At 41.5% G+C, this 21,307-nt stretch overlaps 2 protein-coding genes across 2 annotated transcripts; both read left to right on the forward strand.

Moving 5' to 3' along the window:
* The first annotated feature begins 19 nt into the window (after nt 1-19).
* tars3 (threonyl-tRNA synthetase 3) lies at nt 20-9,988 on the forward strand. The gene is made up of 19 exons (XM_053419426.1): nt 20-676; nt 1,232-1,306; nt 1,476-1,663; nt 1,957-2,080; nt 2,169-2,293; nt 2,624-2,741; nt 3,009-3,073; nt 3,205-3,283; nt 3,396-3,542; nt 5,161-5,259; nt 6,604-6,770; nt 6,856-7,018; nt 7,126-7,263; nt 7,555-7,632; nt 7,728-7,828; nt 8,155-8,259; nt 8,495-8,567; nt 8,701-8,815; nt 9,610-9,988. Exons 1-19 carry the CDS (start codon nt 356-358, stop codon nt 9,756-9,758), a joined length of 2,430 nt encoding a protein of 809 aa, XP_053275401.1. The 5' UTR covers nt 20-355; the 3' UTR covers nt 9,759-9,988.
* A 934-nt stretch (nt 9,989-10,922) lies between these two features.
* Nucleotides 10,923-18,246, forward strand: tm2d3 (TM2 domain containing 3). Its single transcript, XM_053423734.1, has 6 exons — nt 10,923-11,080; nt 11,641-11,742; nt 14,614-14,774; nt 14,893-15,067; nt 16,459-16,534; nt 16,982-18,246. Exons 1-6 carry the CDS (start codon nt 10,975-10,977, stop codon nt 17,145-17,147), a joined length of 786 nt encoding a protein of 261 aa, XP_053279709.1. The 5' UTR covers nt 10,923-10,974; the 3' UTR covers nt 17,148-18,246.
* The last annotated feature ends 3,061 nt before the right edge of the window (nt 18,247-21,307 follow it).

Here is a 21,307-nt window from a genome sequence, read left to right on the forward strand (position 1 = left end):
TGCGTCAAACCGGAACAACAACACAAGCTCCTCTCCTCCAGCCCTGGGGCTAGCATCACAGCTAGGCTAACGTTAGCAGGCTAGCAGTTAGCAGACGCCTTGAAGAAATCAACCAATCACAGTCCACCTGACCTGACCGCTCCAATCAGAATAATAATTTAAGATCGTCTGATTTTCAATTCACAAACATATAAATGGTTACTGGAAGTGTTCGTTATATATGTACAAATTATAAATCGTATACATTCATGTTAAATGAACTGATTCAAAATATTTTATTATCATTTTTGAGTCAAAGAGTCTTTTATTTTTCGAGCAACCGGAAGTTTACTGTGGTCGTGGTGGTCTTTTAAAGATGGCAGCGTGCCTGGCTGAACGTCTGACCGCCCAGGAGGAGCAGATTCGGCTCCTCAACCGGGAAATATCCACTCTTCGGGATGGACTGTGCCAAGGTCTGGCCGCCACCGGTGTCGAGGTGGTCTCCCTGGAGCTGGAGACCCTGCGGGCCGAGAACGAGAAGCTCAAGTACCGGCTGCTGCACCTCCGCCGGGGTCTGCAGGCGGAGCTGGAGCTGGAGGGGGCGCAGGACAGGAGACCGCAAGCCGCCAAGGGGGGCACAGCTCCGGCGAAAAACACCCGCAAAGACCCGCAGACAAACAACCGAGCTGAGCACAAGGTAGTTGTAGAGACTGTCAAACAGGTTAAATAGTCAGGGAGCAAGGACTGGTAGTTAGTTATAGTGTTGCTACAGGGTGAGGGGCCTGGAAGCAGCGCACCTCCACAAATAGATCTGTGTGTGCGTGAGTGTGTGTAACTTTATTTATATAGAAAGGAGAACAGCTGTTACAAAGAGGACAAATTAAACATCACCCCTGTCCTTTAGAAACTTCCCTGGCTCCCTGTCCTACAGTGGATCCAATTCAAAGTCCCTCTCACTCACAAATCCCTGCTCAACCAGACCCCCTACCTCACTGACATGCTCAACCTTAGTCCCCCCCATACCGCCTTCTTCATTTAGGACCACCGCCTGTTGCCTCCATCAAAACGTTAGTTCTAACCCACATACCTTTTCAGAACTGCTTTTAATGTGTAATGATTGACGTTTGGTTATTTACTTTCATGCGTTGCTTTCTCTGTTCCTCTACCTATATGCAAGGTATCTTAAAGTATTGTTAAAAGTGCTTTACAAATGAGATGCATATTTATTATTAAAGTCTGTGTTTCTTAACAGGCTGCAGCTCCTGATACCAAATCAGGTGAGAAGAACAAGAAGGAGAAGAAACAAGGAGATGGAGGCACGAAGGAGGTGACACAGGACCCTGAGGAGATCTTCTCCCCACTGTTCACCCATTGTACTAACATGGACACAAGTCGTCATATTACAGTTCCTCACAGAAAATAAATCGATGTTGGCCTCTGGTCCAACACTTGCAAAACCAATATCTTAAGTCTTTTATTATTCTTCTTGACCGCAGCTGAAGCCCTGGCCTGGCTACGTTGCAGAGCGTCTCAGCCTCTATGAGCAGCTGAAGAGGGAGAGTGATGCCCTGCTGGCAAAGAAAGCCGCAGACAGCAAGCCCATCACTGTGGAGCTGCCAGACGGACGGAAGGTGGCCGGCAAGGCTTGGATCACCACACCGTACCAGTGTGCCTGTGATATCAGGTTGGTACAACAGCGGCTGGTCACAATCATCCGATATCCAATCTGCAACAGCTAGTGTTTGCCAGTTTGATAAAAATATCAAATTATTTAGCTATAAAACTAAGGGGTAGACCTGACTCTCTTAGGAATGGCTTATATCCCTGTTGTGCGACCGATAAAGAAATATATAATTTTATCTTACGTGTCCCAAAGGTGACCCCACCCCCATCTTCCTTTTCATGTAATGAATGGAAACTTTCTGTAGAATTTGGATACAGAATGGCTGAGACAAATATCTTGCATTGATCTTGCAGCCAGGGCCTGGCGGACAATGCTGTGATTTCTCGGGTGAACGGGGAGCTCTGGGACCTGGACAGACCTCTCGAGCAGGACTGCTCTCTTGAGATATTGCGCTTTGACAACGACGATGCTCAGGCTGTGAGTGCAAATACAGGAAAAAGATAAATTTATTTTGTTGTACAGAAATGTGTGTGATCTGTAAATCAACCTTCCTTCGGTGTCCTAGGTTTATTGGCATTCCAGTGCTCACATCCTGGGGGAGGCAATGGAGCATTTTTATGGAGGTTGTTTATGTTATGGACCCCCGATCGAGAATGGCTTCTACTATGACATGTTCCTGGATGGACAGAAGTGAGCAAGTATTTTCACTGTAAATGTCAATTATCAGACATAGATTATATTTTTCAAAAAGTCAACAGATTGTATGTACTGGCTCAATTTTAAACATTCTATTCTTAATTGTGTATTTTGGTGCTTTCTGTGTGTCAGTTAAGTCTTAATTTTGTGGAGCTAAAAGGGTTTTTTAAACAGAAGATGTACTGTTTTCATTTTAAACTCTCAACACAACATCATCATGTCAAACATGACTGGTTAATTCAATAAACGTCATGTTACTTGTCAGAGTAGCCCTGACCATGAGCACTTACTGTATAATGAGTGGAACACGTTTGCTGTTTCCAGGGGAGTGTCCAGCACCGAGTTTGGGGACCTGGAGACTATGTGTAAGGCTGTGGTGAAGGAAAAACAGCCCTTTGAGCGGCTGGAGATCAGCAAGGAGACACTGCTCAACATGTTTAAGGTGAGAATGAGAATCTCGGCAAAGAATTCTCTGCTTGTCTGGCAGAATTAAGAAACCCCAAAGGTGCTATCATCCTTCCCTGCCACTGTTTCTTGAACCTAAAACATATCCGGCTTCCAAAAACTGATATTGTTTCTACAGATCGACCCAGTCTTACTACATCCTAATACCTTGCTTGAATTTTTTAATCAAGACAGACAATGTTGTGTGTGTGTGTGTGGTAATTATTCCTACTGCAAAGAATGACTTCTGACTTCTATCTTTCAGTACAACAAATTCAAGTGCCGCATTCTGAATGAGAAAGTCACCACCCCCACAACTACAGTCTACAGGTTAGTTTGTGAGATATTGAAAATAAGAGATAGTAGCTGGATCTCTTTCATTTAAGATGTTGTTATTGTTGTTGTTTTGGATGTTTATTTCTGGGCCTTGAAAAGCTAACTATCTTGTGAATGCTGGATAGATGTGGGCCCTTGATTGACCTGTGCAGAGGTCCCCATGTCCGGCACACAGGCAAGATCAAGGCCATGAAGATCTACAAGGTATTCTGAAAACACACACAGGGTCTAATTTTAATAATTTGTATCAAAGTCATCTTTTGCCATCTTGTCTAAAGATGTCAATATTCAACTCGCTTCCATCCTCTGTCATCAGAACTCCTCCACCTACTGGGAAGGCCGCTCCGATATGGAAACACTCCAGAGGATCTATGGGATTTCTTTCCCCGACTCCAAGATGCTGAAGGAGTGGGAGCGCTTTCAGGAGGAGGCCAAGAATAGAGACCATCGCAAGATTGGCAAAGTGAGTCACTCCAGGCAGTCATGTTCAAGCCCACCCAGCTGGCTCACACCTAAAACCCAGTACAAAGTGGATTTTGATACGTAATTGTATAATGTGATGGCTGGCACATCTCCTGTGAGGTTTGTGGCGGAGTTTTTCCTCATTCGAGTAGCTTTGTGGTATTTTAGATGTGGTGAAAGGCTGAAATGAACCTGGACAAAGAACGTGAAACATGAACTGTAAAGGCCTTTTTCCCAAAAGGGTTGAGTTGACTCCACACAATTCTGTGATCCAAAAGGGCTCAGGCCAAACATGTTTTCATCTAAAAGAAACTCCAACTCAGATGAACAAGATTCAAGAGCTTAAGAGTCACTTGATAACCACGTTGTTCTGCACTAAATTGTCTGTTGCTGCTTTTCACCAGCTGAGGGCAGTCTGCTCCTTTTTGTAATTTCACTTTCGAGACAACTGTGAGTCATCTGTGGGCCCCAGCTGGTTTCACAGAAGGGGAGACGCAAAAGGCAGCACCTCATCCGCAATGATTACAACACAGCTCCCTATTAAAAGCAAGAGTCAGGTTATTGCGATCGAAGCCAGTTGGAGGGAGGTGACAGAAGTGGCATGTTGTTTTAAAGATGGCGCTCCTGGGTGTGATCCCAAGTCAACCCACAACATTCGGGAAACGTTGCGATGCAGTTGCGTTACCCAATCGCTTCTTGGCGGGATAAAGTCCCTTAAGGTTCACCAGCTGGGATCCGGCTGTGTCAGTCTAATAAAACTGATCCGACATGTTTACCTCACTACTTTTGACATGAGGAAATATTAGCACTGCTCTGTGAATATAAAGTGGTCTCGTGGAGGGTGTTTCTTAAAGTAAAATCACAAGAATCAGGCTTCTTTCAGTAATTCAGGCTCATTTCCAATAAATTCTGTTGGGTACCCTCCCTCCAGACTAGCGTGCTCCTGGTCTGTTTTTATTTTTAAGAATTGAGCTTGATCCCAGGCTTAACCAGTGCTACCGCTGGTCCATCGGGCAGAAACATTCTGTTCTGCCCCGAGGGTTCCTCTTTACTGCTGCACTCTGAAAATAAGTCAAATTGCAGTTAGAGTCACATTAATCACATTGTTGCATCAGCTGCACTAGTTGTGTTCATTTTTGATATATTTTCTTTATCTAAACTACAGACCCATAAATCAATTTGTTGAAAACAAAGTGAAGGAAGCTTGCTAAAACTGCTTTGGCAATATTTCTGGTGACATGTCAAAACCAAATAATAGTGGTGATAGTTGATCGGGAGTTCAGTTTCTAGAAAATGCCACTTCCTTAAAATAATTTATAACATATATTTATGTTTCATCATAGGCAACAGCTTTGTCTTTACACATCCATTTTCTTTGTTTAGGATTGATTTCAATTCATGTCTTGGGTCAACATTAACATTTTGAAATACACACACATGCATAAATACAATCTCTTTCGCTCCATTGACTCAGTTGAGCTTTCTGTCAGTGGGCAGGTGCTGATAGATGGACTATTACCTGATGATTGGATAACTCCCTGCAGTGCTTAGTGGAGTGTCTCTCTTGTTCTACCTGCAGACCGAAAGTCATTAATAAGTCTCCTTTGTCTGCTTCACAGGATCAGGCGCTGTTCTTCTTCCATGATCTCAGCCCTGGCAGCTGTTTCTTCATGCCGCGCGGGGCCTACATCTACAACACGCTCATCGAGTTCATCAAGGTAAGCTGATCATTGCCCGATTTCTGTGGTAAAGAGGAGCTCCCTTTACTGTAGTTTTTAATTTTAAATTTTTTACTTTACAGACTTTTTGCACAAAAAAAGAATTATAACACAGTAGCACAAAGGGGGGAAGTGTCTTCTTTAAGCAATATCCATAGGTAAAAATTGTTTTAACCAGCATCTATATTGTATATAAAAAAAAAAGCACTTCTGAGATGTCTGTGAAACAAATCTCTCATTTCACATCATCATCATACTATTGGTGATATCCTGCTCACAATGCAAACCACTAACCCTTGACTTTTGAAAAACTTGCTAACTCCAAGGAGCTCAAAGACAAAGAGTGTGACAGTCAGTTTAAAAAATTCTTCAAAAGCACAGCCCACTTCTGACTGCTGCACATTTTCAGAATTATGTCTTTTTTCCCCATTCAGACTCCAGTCTAAACTTACAGAACCACATTTTTTTTCAAATTGTGGTGCTAATGAATTTGTCTGCAGCCCACCAGCGTTAAAACAATGTGTTGCGTGTCCTGGGCCTCATGGAGGGATAATTTGGAAGTGGTCTCATGGTTGTTATGTTGAAGAGGAACTTGTGTTTGGGGAGTTACAGTAAACAGTACACAGAAGTTCTCAGTCATGAGCAAACCACATTCTTGAACAACCGTTTCGTTTTGGAGCAACTTGAACGACTCCTTTGCCAAGTTCAGTGGCTGTTCAGAAACATGTCTCTGTGATGTGTTGACATCTTGAAGACTTTCACGGCATACACCAACACACCAGAAAAAGCCAAGAAGGCCTCTCATACATAGCATACATAACACAGAGGTCGTGCAAGATAATTATCACGTCACTTCAGATGCTGTGAAACAAAAATAGACCAGCATACAATGTGTTTCCCACTATGACTCTACCACTAAAACATTTAATGGTGAGAAGGCACGGTGAAGGGTAATCTCCTTAATGTCCGCTCTTTGAGGCTGGTTTTAATGCATTAATGGTCACTGTTGCAGCAGCATGTTGCCATTTAGCACATGGCATCCAGGGAATCATATACAGTCAGGAAAAGCTGACTGAGCGTGCATGTTTTTTTTATCACCTTCCTAATTAACATTGACAGATGAAATCTCTCCATTGACATCACTCCTCTCCTGTTGACACCTTAACAGATCAACTGGACAATATTTTGCCTAAGGACAACAAATTGATTAAGCCTCTAAATTCAGATTTCGGTCGCAGTAACTCCAGGTTTTGTGCCAGAAGTCATGATTGAGCTCAACTCAGATTACCTGTGCAATCCAACTGGCGTGTTCAGCCTGTTTATGTGGTTTTACTTTTTTTATAGGATGAGTATTGGAGAAGGGGCTTTCAAGAAGTAGCCTCCCCCAACATCTACAACAGTAAACTGTGGGAGACGTCTGGCCACTGGCAGCACTACAGCGAAAACATGTTCTCCTTCCCTGTGGAAGATGAGGTCTTTGCTCTCAAGCCGATGAACTGCCCCGGGCACTGGTGTGTTTTATCAAATGTTGTAGATGTAATTATATTTGATACATGTTGCATTTCATTAACTTCCTTGTCTGTGGTTGTCCATTAGTCTGATGTACAGCCACAGGCCTCGCTCGTGGAGGGAGCTTCCTCTGAGGCTGGCAGACCTTGGGGTCCTCCACAGGAACGAACTGTCAGGAACTCTGACCGGCCTGACCAGAGTGCGGCGCTTCCAGCAGGACGACGCCCACATTTTCTGCACGATGGACCAGGTGACCACACCTGGAGTGTTTGACACACCAGGACAATAGAAGAGAATGCTTTCTTTTTTGAAATCATGAAAACTTCATGAGTATTCTTTCTATTGTTTGTGCTCCAGATCGAGACGGAGATGAAGGGCTGTCTGGACTTCCTCCGCTGTGTTTACGATGTATTCGGCTTTTCCTTCCAGCTTCACCTTTCCACTCGTCCAGAAAAGTACTTGGGTGATATCGTTGTGTGGAACACGGCAGAGAAGGTAAACTGTGTCATGCATTATTATGATTGGTGGCATAAAATAAGTACTTTGCCAAAATATAGTTTGTAGCAAATAAATGAGTTGGCTCTGTAGATGAAAGAGCATTCACTACTGTGCAAGTTATTATGAAGTTCTTTTGACATTTTGTAGGTGCATTTCAAACTGCAGGACACACATTTCACTTTGTAGTATAATAATTGATTCTTCAGTACAACTTGGCCTGCCTCCTAGTAATTGCTTTTCATTGTTTGTATTTAAATTATATGCTAACCTATTCCTCATGGTTGACAGCAACTGGAGAACAGCCTGAATGAGTTTGGGGAGCCATGGAAACTAAACCCCGGAGACGGTGCATTTTATGGACCCAAGGTCAGGACATGTCTTGATAGTTCTTGCCAAACGCAAAATCAATTTAATTCCCCCGGGTCCTGAAAAGCGCTGTAATTCTTTCTGTGCCACTGCAGATTGACATCAAGATCAAAGATGCAATTGGACGTTACCACCAGTGTGCAACCATTCAGCTGGACTTCCAGCTGCCTATCCGCTTCAACCTGACCTTCGTGGGGTGAGTCATCAAATCAAAAACATTGACACACTGCTGAGTCTGTGTGCCTTATGTACAGATGATTAAATGTGAATCTCCTTCTGAGTGAGGTACCTCAGCTTGTGCCGTGTTCCCCAGAGCTGTGCACTTAAGAGGTGAAGAGTCACATGCAAATTTGAACTCACCGAGCAGATGACTGGTTAATCTATCATCTCACCAGGAATAACCTGTAAATACAACATGGCAAAATAATACACGTCACATACAGCAGCTGAGAGAATGTGGCTTGTGCATTGGTCAGGCCAGTGTAACATATAGAATGATCTTTCTTCTGCTGTGTCTTACAGGAAGGATGGAGATGACAGAGCCCGACCAGTTATCATCCATCGTGCCATCTTGGGCTCAGTGGAGAGGATGATTGCCATTCTCACCGAGAACTACGCAGGGAAATGGTGAGTTGTTTTCGGCCTGCTCTCGCATTTGGTAGCTAATGTTTAAAATTGTATTACTCTTAAAACAAATCTTTCAATTAACCATTGTGCACAATGCTGATGTGGCACACCACTGTGATCTGTCTGGTATAGTCAGTGATGGTTCAACGGCTAAATCAGATGGTTTCGGTCATTATTTTCCTTGTAATTTGTGTTGTGTGTTTGTTTCATTTAAACCCTTCTGTCCCTGCACCAGGCCTCTGTGGCTGTCTCCACGTCAGGTGATGTTAGTGCCTGTCAACCCGTCCTGTGAGGATTACGCCAAGAGGGTGAGTCTCTAGTTTCCAGATCTCGACCACATCTAAGTACCATCATGTTAATACAGACGATAATTATCGACTGCATTCAGAATTGTAAAATAGAGATGGGACGTGGTCAATTAATTGTATTTCTATCCGTCAGGTGTGTAAGCAGTTTACAGAAGCTGGTTTCATGGCAGAGGCTGACCTGGACTCTAGTTGTCTTCTAAACAAGAAAATCCGAAATGCACAGTTGGCCCAATATAACTTCATTCTTGGTAAGAAAAGGGTAAACACTGACTCACCACTGGTTTGGCAAGCACTTTCACCACCTTGCGCTCAGGTTTTTCCTGCAATTACCTAAAAAGTGTACCGAAGTGGTCAATTTTGTTGTTACTGTCAATCACCACAATGAAGACACAAGACGTGGACTACATGTGGTTTCATTGGCTGCAGGTTTAAAGGAACACACCACACGAAAACACACAAAGACTATGCATTTATTCCACATGCTTTAACCCTTCTTCACAGGAATTATTCATACCTTATACCTAGGTCAATAATTTTCAGAGTTTTTACTATTGTGGGAAACATTGTGTGCAATTTATATGGTGTCCAGCAGCCTAATGGTAAAGGTGCGCACTGCAGAACTGAATGTCTAGAGGATCTTGTTGCATGACATGCCCTTCTTTATTCCCCCTCACATAAGTGGTGAATACTTGATTAGAAAAACATGCCCAAAAAAAAAAAAGAAAATCCATCTGCATTGAGCACCGTAGATGTCCAAAATACAATGTTTGCGTAAAGCAAATGTGATTTGTAGCAAACTACAAAAAACTGACTTGGTACTTCACTTTTGGCTTGTCAGCAGATTCACCATTAGGAAATCAGAAGTCAAAATAGCATTGTTAACTGGTTTGAATACAAAGTGAATGGGTGTCCAGTCTGGCTCACCATCCACAGTTGTTGAATTCAGTTGTACAAAGCAGGGAATGTGTTAGGGTAGCTGTGTGTGTGTGTGTTGTGTGACTTGGGCCGTGTCAAGCTGTTGTATCATCTTGTGTCTTGGCAGTGGTCGGAGAGAAGGAGAAGATGACTAACAATGTTAATGTGCGCACGAGGGACAACAAAGTCCATGGAGAGCTGTCGGTGGCTGAGGTGCTGGCTCGCCTGACCATGCTCAAACAATCCCGCTGTCGAAACGCAGAGGAAGAGTTCTGATGAAGATGAAGGCTCGCATTTAAATACCTCACTGTGTGAACTATAGCCACGAGAGCAGTAAATTATGGTATATATAGAGCTGGTAAAGGAGAAGTGGTGGCACGAAAAAAACAGGTGGTACTGGGAAAGTGTAGTACAGAAAGTTTGTGAACGTGAAATTGGCATTGGTCTATTTTCTCAAAGGTCTGTATCAATGGAGAACAGTCGAAAAATAAAATGTATCTTCCAAATGTGTGTTTTGCTCTTTCACAACATAAGTGATGTAATGTTTTCACAAAATTGAGATCCATAAGAAGGAGCAGTAGAGACACACAGCCTTCCATGAATTCATCCTGGATGCTTAATGATTTTACCCATTCCAAAGCAGGAACATGGTGCTGAGCAGATGCTTTTAGCCAGTAGGTTTCAGTGAGGTGTAAAGAATTGTAGTCCTCAACAATAAAAGTACAACCTTCAATAGTGGTAGTAATTTAGCTGTTGAGTAATACAGGGTACGATACACAAGGCTGCTTTGGGCAATTATAAAATAAGTATACAGGTTGTCTGCAATTTATCTACATTTTTTTGTAATATACAATGTATTGCCATGGAGTAAAGTTGAGTAATTCAACTTTATCTAATGTAGCACCTTACACAGAGCAAGTTTTGCAAATTATTCAAAAAACTACAGATTATAAATGTTAACACAAAGATGAAGCGTTTGCCCTAACAAGTGCTGATCTAAGAAGTGTGTGACTGGATGAGTGGTACAAGCACACATGTCCTTTTAGCTGCTTGATTATTAGGCATGGCAAGGATGTTTTATTTATTAAGCCTCTTTCATACACAGGTAGATTCAAGGTGCAGTACATACAGACAAATATGTTCTTCTCAAAATCTGAAAGCACAGTTTAAATCAACTCTGAACAACAAAGAAAAATATTTTAAAAAGTACTATGAAAGGAATCAGAAGGTGTTAAAGAAATATAAAGTATAAATCTATATCAAAATAAAAATGAGTTGAGAATTAATACAAATGGAATAGATAGACCTGTTTAGAGCAATAAAATAAATGTATAGTTATACTAGTTTAGTTTAAGTCACTGTGGAAGAATATAGGTGTTTAGTTAGATTATTTCACAACAGCCTGAGATTTATCTTCAAACCATCAGATAATCGCTGACACTCGGTTTTTCCTACTTGACTTGAACGCATCCTCCACCGCTCGCCAGCAACAATGGCTACGATCTGTCAAACATGGAGACCGGACCGAGGACGCTGCTTCAAAACCTGCGGGATTATGACTCTGTTGGTCCTGGACCTGGTCTTACAGTGTGTGAACGGTATGTCTATGGAGACAGGCACGTGTTTATACCACTCTGCTTCCTATATGGGGCTCATTTTCCTTTCACTCGGGCTATGTGGGGCCGCTTTAGCACCACAGCGTTAGCTTCCTCCCATTGAGTTAGCATTGATTGGTTGGCTAACGGGCTAAAACTGGCCTTAGCTAGCTAGTTAGCAATATCGAGGATGCAGTGAATAGCTCCGATTTAGGAACGTTTTTCTAATGTAACAGGCATTTTGTGTAAATTATCCATTTATAGCTTTACATTTAGATTAAAGAAAAGCTAGCAGCCATCCATTGATACTAAATTGACAATAGTGCCACTATCATGTCAACGTCTTGTAAGACATTATCTTACATGATTTACACAAAGACCTTCATCCGGTTACTAACATAACTACTGTATTTTTAAACTAGACACGATATTGTCGTGTATGTCTCATGGCACGTGAATGCAGCACCCGTTTGACACCAGTACCCATTTCCCATTACCTACTGAACTGCGTGACCATGATCGTGACAGAAAACTAAGACTAAGTCGCACTGGTTTGTTGTCAGGATACCTGAGCTCCCCTCATGTTGGCCAGGAGCCCCCTTACACCAGAGATGCCCAGCATGGTCCTGTCATCACCAGCCCACTGGTCCCTGCTGCATCTTCAGGTGAACACACACTAGTCTATAATCAACGTCAATCACAACCGTGGAACCAGGGTTCGTTTTACTGTGGCAACATATACAGTGCCTTGCATAAGTATTCACCCCCTTTAGACTTTTCTACATTTTGTCATGGTATAACCACAGATTAAAATTTATTTCATCGTGAGTTTATGTAATGGACCAACACAAAATAGTGCATCATTTGGAAGTGGGGGGAAATATTACATAGATTTCTCAATTATTTACAAATAAAAATCTGAAAAGTGTTGAGTGCATATGTATTCACCCCCTTTACTGTGAAACCCCTAACAAAGATCTGGTGCGACCAATTGCATTCACAAGTCACATTTGCAAGTCACATAATTAGTAAATAGGGTCCACCTGTCTGCAATTTAATCTCAGTATAAATACACCTGTTCTGTGACGGACTCAGAGTTTGTTGGAGATCATTACTGAACAAACAGCATCATGAAGACCAAGGAGCTCACCAAACAGGTCAGGGATAAAGTTGTGGAGAAATATGAAGCAGGGTTAGGTTATAAAAAAATATCCAGAGCTTTGAACATCTCTCTGAGCACCATAAAATCCATCATAAGAAAATGGAAAGAATATGGCACAACCGCAAACCTACCAAGAGGAGGCCGTCCACCCAAACTGAAGAGTCGGACAAGGAGAAAATTAATCAGAGAAGCAACCAGGAGGCCCATGGTTACTCTGGAGGAGTTGCAGAGATCCACAGCTGAGGTGGGAGAATCTGTCCACAGGACAACTATTAGTCGTCTACTCCACAAATCTGGCCTTTATGGAAGAGTGGCAAGAAGAAAGCCATTGTTGAAAGGGATCCATAAAAAATCCCGTTTGGAGTTTGCCAGAAGCCATGTGGGAGACACAGCAAACATGTGGAAGAAGGTGCTCTGGTCAGATGAGACCAAAATGAACTTTTTGGCCTCAATGCAAAACGCTATGTGTGGCGAAAACCCAACACTGCCCATCACCCTGAGCACACCATCCCAACAGTGAAACATGGTGGTGGTAGCATCATGCTGTGGGGATGCTTCTCTTCAGCAGGTACAGGGAAACTGGTCAGAATAGAGGGAAAGATGGATGGAGCCAAATACAGGGAAATCCTTGAAGAAAATCTGATGCAGTCTGCAAAAGACTTGAGACTGGGGCGGAGGTTCATCTTCCAGCAGGACAATGACCCTAAACATACAGCCAGAGCTACAAAGGAATGGTTTGGATTAAAGAATGTTAATGTCTTAAAATGGCCCAGTCAAAGCCCAGACCTCAATCCAATAGAGAATCTATGGCAAGACTTGAAGATTGCGGTTCACAGACGGTCTCCATCCAATCTGACTGAGCTTCATCTTTTTTGCCAAGAAGAATGGACAAACCTTTCCATCTCTAGATGTGCAAAGCTGGTAGAGACATACCCCAAAAGACTTGCAGCTGTAATTGCAGCGAAAGGGGGTTCTACCAAGTATTGACACAGGGGGGTGAATACTTATGCACCCAACAGATGTCAACTTTTTTGTTCTCATTATTGTTTGTGTCACAATAAAATTTATTTTGCACCTCCAAAGTACTATGCATGTTTTGTTGATCAAAAGGGGAAAAGTTTATTTAAGTCTATTTGAATTCCAGTTAGTAACAGTACATAATGGGAAAAAGTCCAAGGGGGGTGAATACTTATGCAAGGCACTGTAGGTCAAACTAAGTTGTACGTAGGACATGACTGCAGAACATTTGTATTACTAATTTAAACGTAGATGGCAGCCAAAGTCTTGGTTCTGATATTACCTGACTGGATTTTTCTTCGAATCATACACGCAGGCATATGACTCTCAGAACATCTTGCCTCACTTGTGAGGTGTTATCAAAATGATTTACCCGAGTGCAGAAAACAAAATTTTTTATATAATATTGTAGTTATCCTTCTAAAATCTAATTTTGTAGTAAAAATGAACAGAGAAACAAAGCTTTGTCTTGAGAGGGTATATCCACTTTGTTATGTTTGCAACTGAAAAATATTTGTAACATTTGAAGGACCACCTATATAGCTGACAGTGAACCAAAATTTCCAAGTTTCATTTCATTGATTTATTGGTGGCCACAATATTAACACTGACCAACACATAATTCACTTTATTTTTTAGAAATTTTGCAAAATTATTCTTTAGAACTGCACATTTCACATTTATTTACTCTGCGACTTCTGGCTCTGTTCTCTTTCTCTCATCCTTTCTCTTTCTCTGACACCAACACACATACACACACATTGACAAAGGATCCATCTGTATAGTCAGACTGGCTAAAAACAACATAATTCGGTCGGTTTGTTTATTTGCATACAGATCTTGAAAGGGGGATCTGATCACAGTGTCAACAAACAAATCCGGACCTGAAAACATGACCTCAGGACAGATGTTAATTCCAGGTCTGAACAGGGCCAGAATCTTTTAACAGAAAGACATAAAAAACCTCCCAAAGTGCTGAGAAGGGCCTCTGAGGTACTTCCTGTTACAGCAGATGTCTCTAGAACCACAATTTGCCCTGATGACACAGACTTATAAGGTGAAAACTATACCAGACAATAGCCATGCAGTCACCGCAGTCTTACTGGTGCAATCAGGAGAAAATAGCCTTGCTTACTCATTCTTTGACGGCCTTTTTGTTGGAGCCAGAGTGTAATTTACCTCCCACAGCATTTCCCAGATTAGCAATAGGTTTAGAGGGAAGCAGTCACAAGTTTGTTGACACCCATTAGGGATCCCAGGCGCCAAGTCTTAAATTATCCTGCATCAAAGCTTTGTTACGTAACATTGATTACTTGCAGAAATTAATTCCCATAACTCAACGTTTGCTGTTTTGCAGTGTCTCCTTCTGATGAAGAGAACTACACCTCCAACTGTCCCAGTGGGGGTTTGTGTAGTCGCCTGCCAGATGATTGCATTCAGTGCAATTACCAGTACAACTGCACCTACGGGAAACCAGCCTCATTCACTTGTAAACCCAAGAAAGGGATTCACTGTATAGTGAGTAGAGGTTTATTTTGTGCATAGTCTGCTGATAGAATTAGATATAATAGAAAAATAACTACCTTAAATTTAGGAATAGCTGTGTAGTGATTTCCTGTTGTTTTTGTATTCCCAGGGAGAGTCAGGACAGCAGCAAACCAACTTCTCCCTCTCCATCATCTGTCAGTTCTGCTGGCAGCTGGATCCGTCCCAGTATCGCTGCTCAAACTCCACCAACTGTATGACAGTGTCCTGCCCACGCAAGCTCTACAACGCCACGTGTGACGTGTTAGACCATGTACATTGTTTAGGTACGATAAAGTCTTCGAGGTTTCGTTGCCTTTAGTCGAAAGCAGATTCTCTCAATCAATGCAATTTTTAAAAAAAAAAAAAAAAAAAAAAAAAATCACCCTTTGCCAGGAAAAGATAGATAAGCAGAAAAGGATTTGTTTACTGAAGGACATCCACTTAGACTCCATCAATCAGACTGTATTGTATAGCACTTCTCATACAATGTACCACCAAGTGCTTTACAGAATCAAAGCAATCAGAACAATATAAAGATACAATACTAGATGTAAAATAATAAAAAACGGACTAAAAGGACTAAGTAAAACCAGAGATAATAATTAGAATATTAAAGTGGAAACAATTCAGAGAAAGTGCATAAGTAAGTAGATGAACAAATAAATTAGAATTGAATAAATTATATAACTGTAAAACAGTCTTGTTTTTGATGTCCAAATAAATAGACAGAAAATACATAAAATTAATTTAAAAGCCCAATTAAAAGTTAGGTCTTGAATTTGCCTTTTGAATTATCCACAGTCTATGTCCTCAGGTTTTAAGGGAGAATAGATAGAGAATAATACAAATTAAAAGATGCTTCATTGTGGGTTCCTGTTCTATCTTGGGATAAAATTAAAAGTTCATGACCAAAAGACCTGAGGGTTCGAGAAAGATCAAATAGTAAAAGAAAATCTGATAGATGTTTAGTCCCAAGAGCATTAAGAGCTTTAATACCAATAAAAGAGATTTAAAATTAATTCTGAAGCAGCTGGTGCAGAGACCTAGCCTGGATGCCAGACGAATTTAGCCCCGCCCACAACAGATTTGGTCGAGCAGTTCTGAACTGCCCGACCAAAATGTTGTGGGCGGGGCTAAGTTCGTCTGGCATCCAGGCTAGCAGAGACCTTCAAATTGGTGTAATGTGTAATTCTCTGTTTCTGGTCTCAGTTGACCCCCGAGCAGCTGAGTTTTGAAGTGGCTGCAGTTGAACTGTAGTCTTCTTAGAGAGACCAGAAAGTAGACGCATCAATAACTTAATGTCCATAATTAAGTTTAATTAAATGTCCCTGGGTCATCAGAAGACTCAATGTAATTTACTAGATAGAGTATTTACTGTAGCTGTAGATTTGTAATGTGTGATTTGGATGTGATTCTGTACAGTGGTAATTACCACACGGTTTATCCTCCGAGGACTTTTAGCTTTTTATTGTCTTTAAACATACCTCAAATGTTCCTTTTCTGGTTTTACGTGTTAAGATTTGTTAAAGAAAATAGGTCTGCAGTAAACCTGTATGTTTTCAAATTTTTTCCGGAAATGTTCCTTTGTTTCAGTTTTTTTCAAATTTCTTTGAAGAACTGCCATGAACATCAGAGCTGCTGTATTCTGTCCACTAAATGTGTTTTCCCTCCGTAGGTAAAAGGCGTTTCCGGAAACGTTTATTTTGTGACTGGACTGGAGGATATAAATGGTCAACAGCCTTAGCACTCAGGTAAACTTTCCACCATCAGAGAAATGATGATGATACAGTCCTTAACTAGAAGGGCATGGCTGATTGGCCAGTTAATTACCAGTTAGTATTCAGATCAAATACATCCAGGTCGTTTTCCGAATTCGCCCTAAATTTAACCTGCTCATAGATATTAGCTTAAAAAATGTTAAACTGGGCGGGATTCTCGACCTGCCCGCCTAATCCAATCTGTTCCTAAAGTTAATGGGTTCTTTCTTGGCCAATAAAACACCCTTCCACCAAGTTTCAATACAATTTGTTCAGTAGTTTTTGCGTAATCCTCCTAATAGTTGGACAAAGAGCAGACAATAAAAAAAAAAATAACCCCCTTTGTGAAGATCAAATTCCTACTTTAAGTGGCATGTGTTGCTCTGACAGTAGTTCTGTTTGTTTTATCTGTGTTTCTTTTTCTCTCATGTCTTTCTTTAGCATCACACTTGGTGGTTTTGGGGCAGACCGATTTTATCTGGGCCAGTGGAGAGAGGGTCTGGGCAAACTGTTCAGCTTCGGAGGCCTTGGTATTTGGACTTTGATCGATGTTCTTCTGATTTGGGTTGGCTATGTAGGACCCGCTGACGGTTCTCTCTACATCTGAGGCAAAGCCCCGGAGACGTGGTTGGATGGTTGATATCGCTTCCGCTTCAATCTCAAAAGATTGAAGATCTGAGATGCTGTGTCCTTAGCACGTTTCTCCTGACCCAGCTTGCTGCGCAACACGTCCTCATCCCATCTGCTAACAGGCAGGAAGCGTTTTCCTCATCACACCAATGATGACTCTACCCACACAACCATCAGATCAATCCCAATCATTCGGCGTCTGTCTCCTTGTGATATTTCTGCAGATGAAGCTGTGCGGGGGGGATGAGGAGCAATTAATTACCTCTCTCTGGTTGGTTTGACTTAACTGGTGGTTAGGCTCTGTCATGCTGATATATAGATAGGTTGAGTTTCCTGTGGAGGCCTACTTTCACAGACATCCTGTCACATAGGAGTCGCTTGTTGCCTCTCCCTTGTTGCCAGGTGAAAGCATCACTGGTGGGGTGGTCAAATGGTAACCATGGCCACAGAGCTTTTTATGGTGACACCAGACACAATTGTCAAGCGTAAGTGTAATATTGATGTCCTGAAAGAGCATGAATATGCAGAAGGGAATATGTTCAGTGTTTTTATTGAAAGGTGATACAGTAGTTGCTCCTCTGGAGGATTTTTATGGTTAATTTGCATGTTCAATGTTGATCATACACAGAACTCACAGTGCAGGCCACAACTGTTACAACTTTCCCTCCCAAGGGTTAGACGCCCCTCTGACCTGCTTCAACACGCAGTCTGATTTGATTAAAAATGCACAGATAACAATCTCTAACAGAACTTGTTTGCACATTACACAACAGATATTGGCACACCTTTGATGTGTTTCACTGGTAAACTGCAGTTTCTTGTGGTTTCCCGTGTTGGAGATGTTGGAGATATATCCTGTGCATTCAACCCGCATTTTCCCCCTCAAACTCATCTCATTCTTCACATTGTTTAGAAAGGTATTGTCTGTATACTAACACTGTAAGATCTGAGCTTGAGACTCAGAGGCACACCTCACTTCATGTAAATATGTTTTCAGTTTCAGGTCATTCTAATTTCTTGGGACACTGTAAATGACTTTTTAAGTGATGTAAATAAAACAGTGTGCAATTTTGAAAGCTTCCTTAGTTTCACTGAACAAAGCCTGGCCATTTCATGTCTGATGTTCTATCAATATTTCAATAAGAGTTCAGGTGTCAGCGTCCTCTCAATACAGTGTGATCTCAATAGCACAGATATTTGATGATTCACTGATTCCTCACTGTTCCCCTGCAGCCTCTGGTAGAAACACGGCTCCCTTATTTGTTGAGGTCCTTTTCACAGATGTCTGCTTTTTCTCACAGTAAACACACAGAGTGGTGCCAGGAGCCCGTGTCGCCCTCAAGCATGTGTCACATAGAGGAGATCACAAGGCTAATGCAGAGCCTGAGGAACACGTCCTTCCAAAACTTGTTATAGGGCCTTTGTGCAAGGCATCAACCTGCAGTCATTTCACTCAGTGAAGCCAGGCCTGCACAAGATCATTGTGAATTCAAAAGTTCATGTAAATATCTCCGCTCATGTTAAGTAATGTGAAAGTAGAAAAAGAAAAAAATTACAGGAAGGAAAAAAACGCATGTTCTCTCTAGGAACTTCTTAGTTTGTGTCGACTTGTCCGATTGGCTGCTTCGCCGAGGCTGTTGTAAATGTACTCCACCCTCATTCCAGTTCCTCAAATTTTACACCAGCGCTCCAGCTCCCTCCCACAGACTGATGCAAGTGTTTGTCATACACTGTGCAGCTCAAGGAGAAGACTTGAAACTCCTACACACTGTATTCTGAAATAAGACACAAGATTCCTGCACTTTTAGGAAACTTGATAGAATAAATATAAATACATTGTGATCTTTAGTTTATGACATTTAAAACATGGAGCGGGTGTGTTTGTATATTTACACTGAACTGTTTGAGATGATGCAAACTCCAGCAACTGCATGATAAATATGATGGAATAATAACTCAGTGGAATAAAAACCTGACAAACTAACTTCAAACTTAGTTGTACTCTTTAGCAGAAATAATCTGATCACCTCATCTCACTAATTATATCTTGAATAGAGGTAAATTACTGCATTCAATAACCTCATTCATACATCAATGTCCACTGCCCAATTACAAATAATAGTCTTTCTGGTTCACGCTTTATGATATTAATTTGCTGTGATTAATGGTAATTATATAAAATTGTATTTCTCATCAGAATAATAGTTTAATTTAGTCAATTATTCCACATTCATTATCCATATGCTTTTCTTTTTTGGGAAGAGAGGCAAAATGTTGTCAGTCACGACTTCTTGGTTTTGAATAATGCGTAGCAGAGAACAAAGGTTTATTCACACTAACGTTCTGTTATGCAATCCCACTTAGTCCCATCGCTGCTGTGCAGCGTCGGCTCTGACCCTCCGTGTCCATCGTGTCCCTGACAAACTGTGTCCATCCATTATGTTCACTCCCACAGGAGAGGGTTTCTTGAAAAAAGTGCACAAACAGAATCCGGAGCTCAGAGCATTCTGTGCTCCTCTCCCTCACACTTTGATGGAGCATTTAGACCAAATTACAGCGCAGATAAAAAGTACAAACAGCCCATGGACTTTTTCCATTTTGCTGTGACTGAATCAAACAAATATGAAACTAGAAAACCTCCAAAAGTGCACACATCCACCAATGCTGAGCAGTCTCCTCATGAAAAGGTTTTTATTTGGATCTGTTTCAGATTGCAAACTCATAAATATCAGTCCCCTCAACAAACCTGTTTTTCATTAAGATCCATGAATTATTCTCAGATAAATCAATAATGTGGGAAAGCGCCCAATCTCACAATGTTGCAGAAAGTGTAAGAAGATTCCTGGATCTGCCCCCTGTACCGGTCGTGCACCAAAGTGTAATGGTTTCGTCCCTGACCCAAGTTTCATTGTCATCTGTTTAGGAGTTTTCGCACAATCTTGGCAACTACAGATAAAGAAAACATAATCTGCTTGGCAGAGGTTAAGGTCATTTCACATGAATAGATTTTTTTACTTTTATAGTCACAAAACTTGAATAGAGCTCACCTGTGTGTAGTGAATTCAAGTAAAGTGCGTCTGAATGTGAAATGTCTTTAACGTAAAAAAAAAAAAGGTAATATTCCAGGCAATCATGCAACAAAGCTTTTGAAAAGTAGCAATCTGTGGAAGAAACCAGCACATTTCCCGGAGTGACTGTCAGTCACACACTGCCCTACATAAAGCTACAGGTCTATGTGGTAGAAGCTTTAGAGAGCAGTCACCTAGAGGCCTGTGGACACTGATGGATCCACAGGGTTCCAGAGTTGAGATGAACAACAGCTGTGCGAGTGCCATAACTGGGGGAGTGTTAACCACAAGGCATGTGGAAGAGTGACACAAAAAAATCTAGGATGGGTCTTCCAAAAGTGAGCTTTTTGTACATCCTGAGATAAATGCAGCAAAAACCTGTTGCAGTCTCTGTCAGAATCCAAACCTCAAGAATCTGGTGAGACTTGAAAATCACTGCTCACTTAATCTCTATGCAATTTACATAAACTTTAAGCTGCAGGTGTTCCAAGTTGTCTCTTTAAATCACAATGCTCGTACACAAACGGTTATGTTGTTGAGTTATATGAATAAAGTCAATCTGGATCATTAGGGCCCGAGCACCGAACGGTGGGAGTCCCTATTGAAATTTAAAGATTTTTCTTATTATTATTATTTGCCTTTAGGGGGCTTTTTCAGGGCTTACACATGCCCAAAATGTAATGGAACTTTGCAGGAAATTCAAAGTCTATGTTTTTTTTTGTATTCTGGAGTAATTTGGATTGGGCGTTGCAAAGTACATTTACAACGGCTCTGAAACCAGCCTCTAGCTTTCCCTATGACCGATCTGCACCATAATTGGAACACAGGTGTATGTAAGACAAGACATGTAAGACAAGAGTCCTGGCCTGATGACATCTACACAGAAATTATGACTTGAAATCACAGCGCCCCCTGGTGGAAACAGGAAATGTTTCGTTTTTTGCATGTCTTGTATTCCTCTTCATCCACTGACCTCATCAATGTCAAACTGTATCAAATGGGTTTCAAGACATTGATAATGTAGGCATAAGATTACTGTGACTTTTCGTCAAACATCATATTAATGGCG

The sequence above is a fragment of the Pleuronectes platessa genome, chromosome 1, assembly GCF_947347685.1.
Source record: "Pleuronectes platessa chromosome 1, fPlePla1.1, whole genome shotgun sequence".
NCBI classification, from domain to species: domain Eukaryota; kingdom Metazoa; phylum Chordata; class Actinopteri; order Pleuronectiformes; family Pleuronectidae; genus Pleuronectes; species Pleuronectes platessa.

What these genes read in the sequence shown, in the direction of transcription:
- tars3 (XM_053419426.1), top strand. Translation starts at nt 356, where the DNA reads ATGGCAGCGTGCCTGGCTGAACGTCTGACCGCCCAGGAGGAGCAGATT. An exon ending in AGGCCATGAAGATCTACAAG is followed by an intron (nt 3,284 to 3,395) that starts GTATTCTGAAAA and finishes CTCTGTCATCAG; the next exon opens with AACTCCTCCACCTACTGGGA. An exon ending in GTGAGGATTACGCCAAGAGG is followed by an intron (nt 8,568 to 8,700) that starts GTGAGTCTCTAG and finishes TCTATCCGTCAG; the next exon opens with GTGTGTAAGCAGTTTACAGA.
- tm2d3 (XM_053423734.1), top strand. Translation starts at nt 10,975, where the DNA reads ATGGCTACGATCTGTCAAACATGGAGACCGGACCGAGGACGCTGCTTC. An exon ending in AGAAAGGGATTCACTGTATA is followed by an intron (nt 14,775 to 14,892) that starts GTGAGTAGAGGT and finishes TTGTATTCCCAG; the next exon opens with GGAGAGTCAGGACAGCAGCA. An exon ending in TCAACAGCCTTAGCACTCAG is followed by an intron (nt 16,535 to 16,981) that starts GTAAACTTTCCA and finishes GTCTTTCTTTAG; the next exon opens with CATCACACTTGGTGGTTTTG.